Source organism: Cryptotermes secundus, unplaced genomic scaffold (genome assembly GCF_002891405.2).
Source record: "Cryptotermes secundus unplaced genomic scaffold, Csec_1.0 scaffold3941, whole genome shotgun sequence".
Taxonomy (NCBI): Eukaryota; Metazoa; Arthropoda; class Insecta; order Blattodea; family Kalotermitidae; genus Cryptotermes; species Cryptotermes secundus.
Window position 1 is genome coordinate 67,573 of NW_019728603.1, and position 4,156 is coordinate 71,728.

Consider the following 4,156-nt stretch of genomic DNA (forward strand, 5'->3'; position numbering starts at 1 on the left):
CCCTTTTCATTCCCAAATCTTCTGTCAAAATTCGCTGAACTGAGCTCCAAGTCACTCCCGACAGCTCCACAATTTCTTCAATGGTCCGTCGTCGATCTTCCTTGATGATTTCACGAATTTTTTCAACATTTTCATGTGTACAGGCCGTAGAAGGACGACGAGAACGAGGTTTGTCATCAATTGACATTTCACCATTTTTGAAATGGGAAAACCACTCAAACACTTGAGTTTTCCCCATAGCATCGTCCTTGTACGCCGTTTTTAACATTTCAAGAGTTTCTGTTCCACTTTTCCCGAGCAAAAAGCAGAATTTCACCGCCGCACGCTGTTCACGAAAATCAGCCATTGCAAAAACGACAATCACACAAAACAGTTGTCACTATAAACTCTGCCAAAACTAGTCCTTACCTTCTGAAGCAACGGTAGTCGGCTTATCGACTCAGGAATGTTAGCTCTATGCGCTCATAGCGGCAAAACGCTGTACTACAAAAGCTCTGACCACAAAAAAATTAGTTCGGTTCCTTTTGGGTACCCCATCGAATTTGTGAGGCATCTATAAAGCATATCAACAGAATGTACTCTTTAAATGATTCTTCCATTAGAAGGCAATGTGCTAGAAATGGATGCAGTTTTGTTACAGTAAACTCCTGGCTATCGGGCTTGTATGGGGAATGGAATGTGTTGGAATTGTTGATTGCATGAGGGAAACTTCCACAGAAATCAAAACAACACATTTTCTCTCCTGTGTGGGAATATTGCTAAGCAACATAGCAAATTAATGGATGAAGGGGGGGGGGGGGTTGACCTGCCTATTACCCTAGCGCAACACGTCACAGTATTTTGTTATTTGCAAGATGGATATAGTGTTCATACTAGAAATATACCATCAGAGTAGAGATCAGATGATTACTGCCTATGCTGCCTACTCTAGAAGTCCAGGTTTAATTCCTGCTTGGGTCATGTTGGGTTTGTGGCAGACAAAGTAGCAATGGGGTGGGTTTTCCCTGAGTACTTCAATTTGTCCAGAAAATTTTCATTCACCAACTGATCCACATTCATTAGCAATAACCAGTTAAAGAACTGTTACTTATTGGTGTATTGTATAAGTCTGCTTTGAGAAGCTGGTGGTTATTCAACTGGTCAAGAAATTTTCTGATTTCTTTCAAGAATCTGAAGGTTCATCACATTATTTGCAAAAGCACATAATTGGATCCAGTCCTAAACCAGGTCATTCAAGTCTGTATTTTCTTACCCTGTCCATCTTAGCGGCATATACAGAAGCAAACTTGAAAAGCAATGGAATAGAGCTTCCTCTCATTTCAGCTGTTCTGAATAGGAAATGCATCACTTAAATATTTACCCAAACAAACTTTGCTGTAGGTTTCTTGTGAAGACATTCTAATTAACGAAACTAAATTTACTAAATGGAACTAGAAGGTCACATACTTCTGTCATCACTGAGTCACTCACTGTCTCTTAAAGTCTGTAAATACCTAAAGTGTATTTCCAATTTTACCAAATGTTTCTCTGATATCTGATGAGTGCAGAAAATCTGATCAGCCATTCATTTATTACATCAGGATCTGCACTGATGATTCCCAGTAATTTGATCTATATTTAATCTTGCCAGATGAATGCTGGATAAAATTTTATATGATGACGACACAAGGTTTAGATTCCTTTGATTCATTCCATGCAATGAACAGGACATATCTCTCTTGTAAATGCCGATCTCCTTCATTAGAAATCTTTGATATTTAATATGTCATAATGTTGATGCAAGTTGTATCTCTGATGTTCACAGGGTATCTCTGAATCATATCATATTTTACAATTATACCTAAATAACTATGGACACATAAAACACGAGCTGGACATAGCATGGAAAGGGATAAAATGTCTGCAGTTAGTTTTATTAAATTTTTTATAAATACACACAGTAGATTCCGTACCAGTGCTGTAGCAATTCTTTTTTATTTAAAATAGAATGCAAATGTTTTTATCTTAAAACTTCAACTTTTCCTCCTGAAATCTCTCATATGGAAAGAGTTAAAATATATTATGGAATTCTATTTCGTTTCAGGTATGTTGTTTCCCATATTGTGGCTTAGTATATGTACCCATCAGTCTTCATCAGATTCGTTATCTGACTCAGTGCTCTCTATTACCACAGGCACTTCACAGTTTGCATTAGAACTTCTACAGGTAAGTAACATTGTGTTCTTATTACTGTATGAATGGCTGGACCTCACCAGACATAGTCATGCATCAGCAACTGCACCTGTACTAAACAAAATACTTGTTGGTATTAAAACAAGGAGGAATTTCTTCTTAATGTTTGGGAGGGGGAAATACAGTGATACCTTCGACAGCTGTATTTAAGGAGGTGTAGGATAAAAACATAACAAAACAAGGACACTTTCTTATGAGGAAAATAATACTGTAAAGAACTTAAAGTAGAAACTTAATGTAAAATAAATTGTTATGCAGGGACTTTTCTAAGTATTACTTATCTCATTTTATATTCCCTTGATCTTGTTATATTACAATGTACTGCTGAACAACTTCATGTGCAATATGATATTGAATTATCAGCAGAGTTTCTGAGTGGAAATCCATCGTGTGATATGGAATAGTTTCATTAGTTTCTGATTAGTTTGTATATCCTTCCCATTATTACAGTCAGAAGTGACCAAGGAAAATTAAATCAAAAGGAGCTATATATTTAAAACAGTTAAATAATAAGAGTTGGGTATAATTTGTGTTTCATGGTTCAAGAGATGAGACAAATGCTATAAAACTTTCAAGGTTCCAGAAATGTTCATTATTAAGTAGACAGTTTTAATGCTGAAGGTTGTATTTGTATTACTCGGATATTAGGTGATAAAATCAAGCAGAATGAATGGGTGAAGCATGTAGCAGTCATGGAGTCTATTAAAAGTGCATAATAACTTTTTATCAGAGTACTGCAAGGGAAGAGATGACTTGGAAGATATATGTGTAAGTCAGAGAAAAACATTAAATTGGATTTAAATAAATTGTATTTGAGGATGTGGTTTTATCTGGTTCAGGGTAGGGTTTTCTGTTTTGAAACTTGAGGCTCCATAAAAGTCAAGGAATTCCTTGAATAGCTGAGAACTTCTCAAGAAAAACTCTGCACCGTGGATTTTTAGTACTTTGATTTGAATATAATGACATTTATTTAGTTGTTTTAGCCAGCAGTAGCGTAGCCCTCATAAAAAGCTGCAGCATCTGCTAATCAGAGCTTGTTTTTCTGCTCTTCTTTTCATGTCTGAATAAAGGATGTCCATCATAGTGTTCTTCTGCATCGTGGTCTGCAGATTATATTAATATCTTTTGTGTAGAAAAGGATCAAGGTCATTCGTTATACTCTTACTAGTAACTTGATTCATAATGAGAAAGTGAGGTGTGTTACTGTTGTAGCCTATGCAGATTCAGCAGTGTTGCTGTCCTTACTTGAAAATATACCTGTAATGCTATTATCATCAAGAGAATGTCTTTCATCATCATTGTTTTGTCTTGAATCTAACTTTTGCGCAGTTCTGTAGGTGCAGAGGTGAATGGAAGCTATAGTAAATGGCCCCCATATTGAGCTATTGGTGTTAGCTTTCATACAGGGTTTTTGTTCTGTGCCAAGGCAATTGACCTGCATCACTCTTGCTCTTAGGAAATTCATTCATTCATCTGTAATCTGTCAAGACGACAGGTCCACAGTCTCTTCCAAAACAGTTCCTCCACTTGATGCGATCTAGAGCTTTCTCCTTCAAATGAAAATATCCTCTTCTGTCCCCAAGGTCATCCAGCATCTTCTTACGTCTTCTTCCTCGTCTTCTGGTCACTTCTCTCTGCCCCTCTATCTTTCCTTCAATAACTTCTTTTAGAAGGCAGTTACTGCGTAAGATATGACCAATCCAATTAGCCTTCTGTTTTCTTATTTCGTGTAGGTTATTCTTCTGCTCACTGACTCTAAATAACACGTTTTCATTTCTCACATAATCGGTCCAACTGATCTTCTCCATCCTTGTGCAACCCCACATTTCGAAGCTTTCCAGGTGTTTCTGATCTACTGCCCTAAGTGTCCAAGTTTCAGCCCCATGCAAAGCAATGCTCCAAATGTAGCATTTCACTAGTTTCT

The 4,156-nt window shown here is 37.0% G+C and overlaps 1 protein-coding gene across 4 annotated transcripts in view; it reads left to right on the plus strand.

The window, feature by feature from the left end:
* Positions 1-4,156, plus strand: part of LOC111865318 (serine protease inhibitor 77Ba) — a 19,316-nt gene that overhangs the window by 5,734 nt on the left and 9,426 nt on the right. For all 4 annotated transcript variants that reach the window (XM_023853231.2, XM_023853233.1, XM_023853232.1 and 1 more), the window contains one exon: positions 2,084-2,205. In XM_023853231.2, the coding sequence (XP_023708999.1) occupies positions 2,084-2,205 (122 nt within the window). The remainder of the gene's footprint in view (positions 1-2,083; positions 2,206-4,156) is intronic.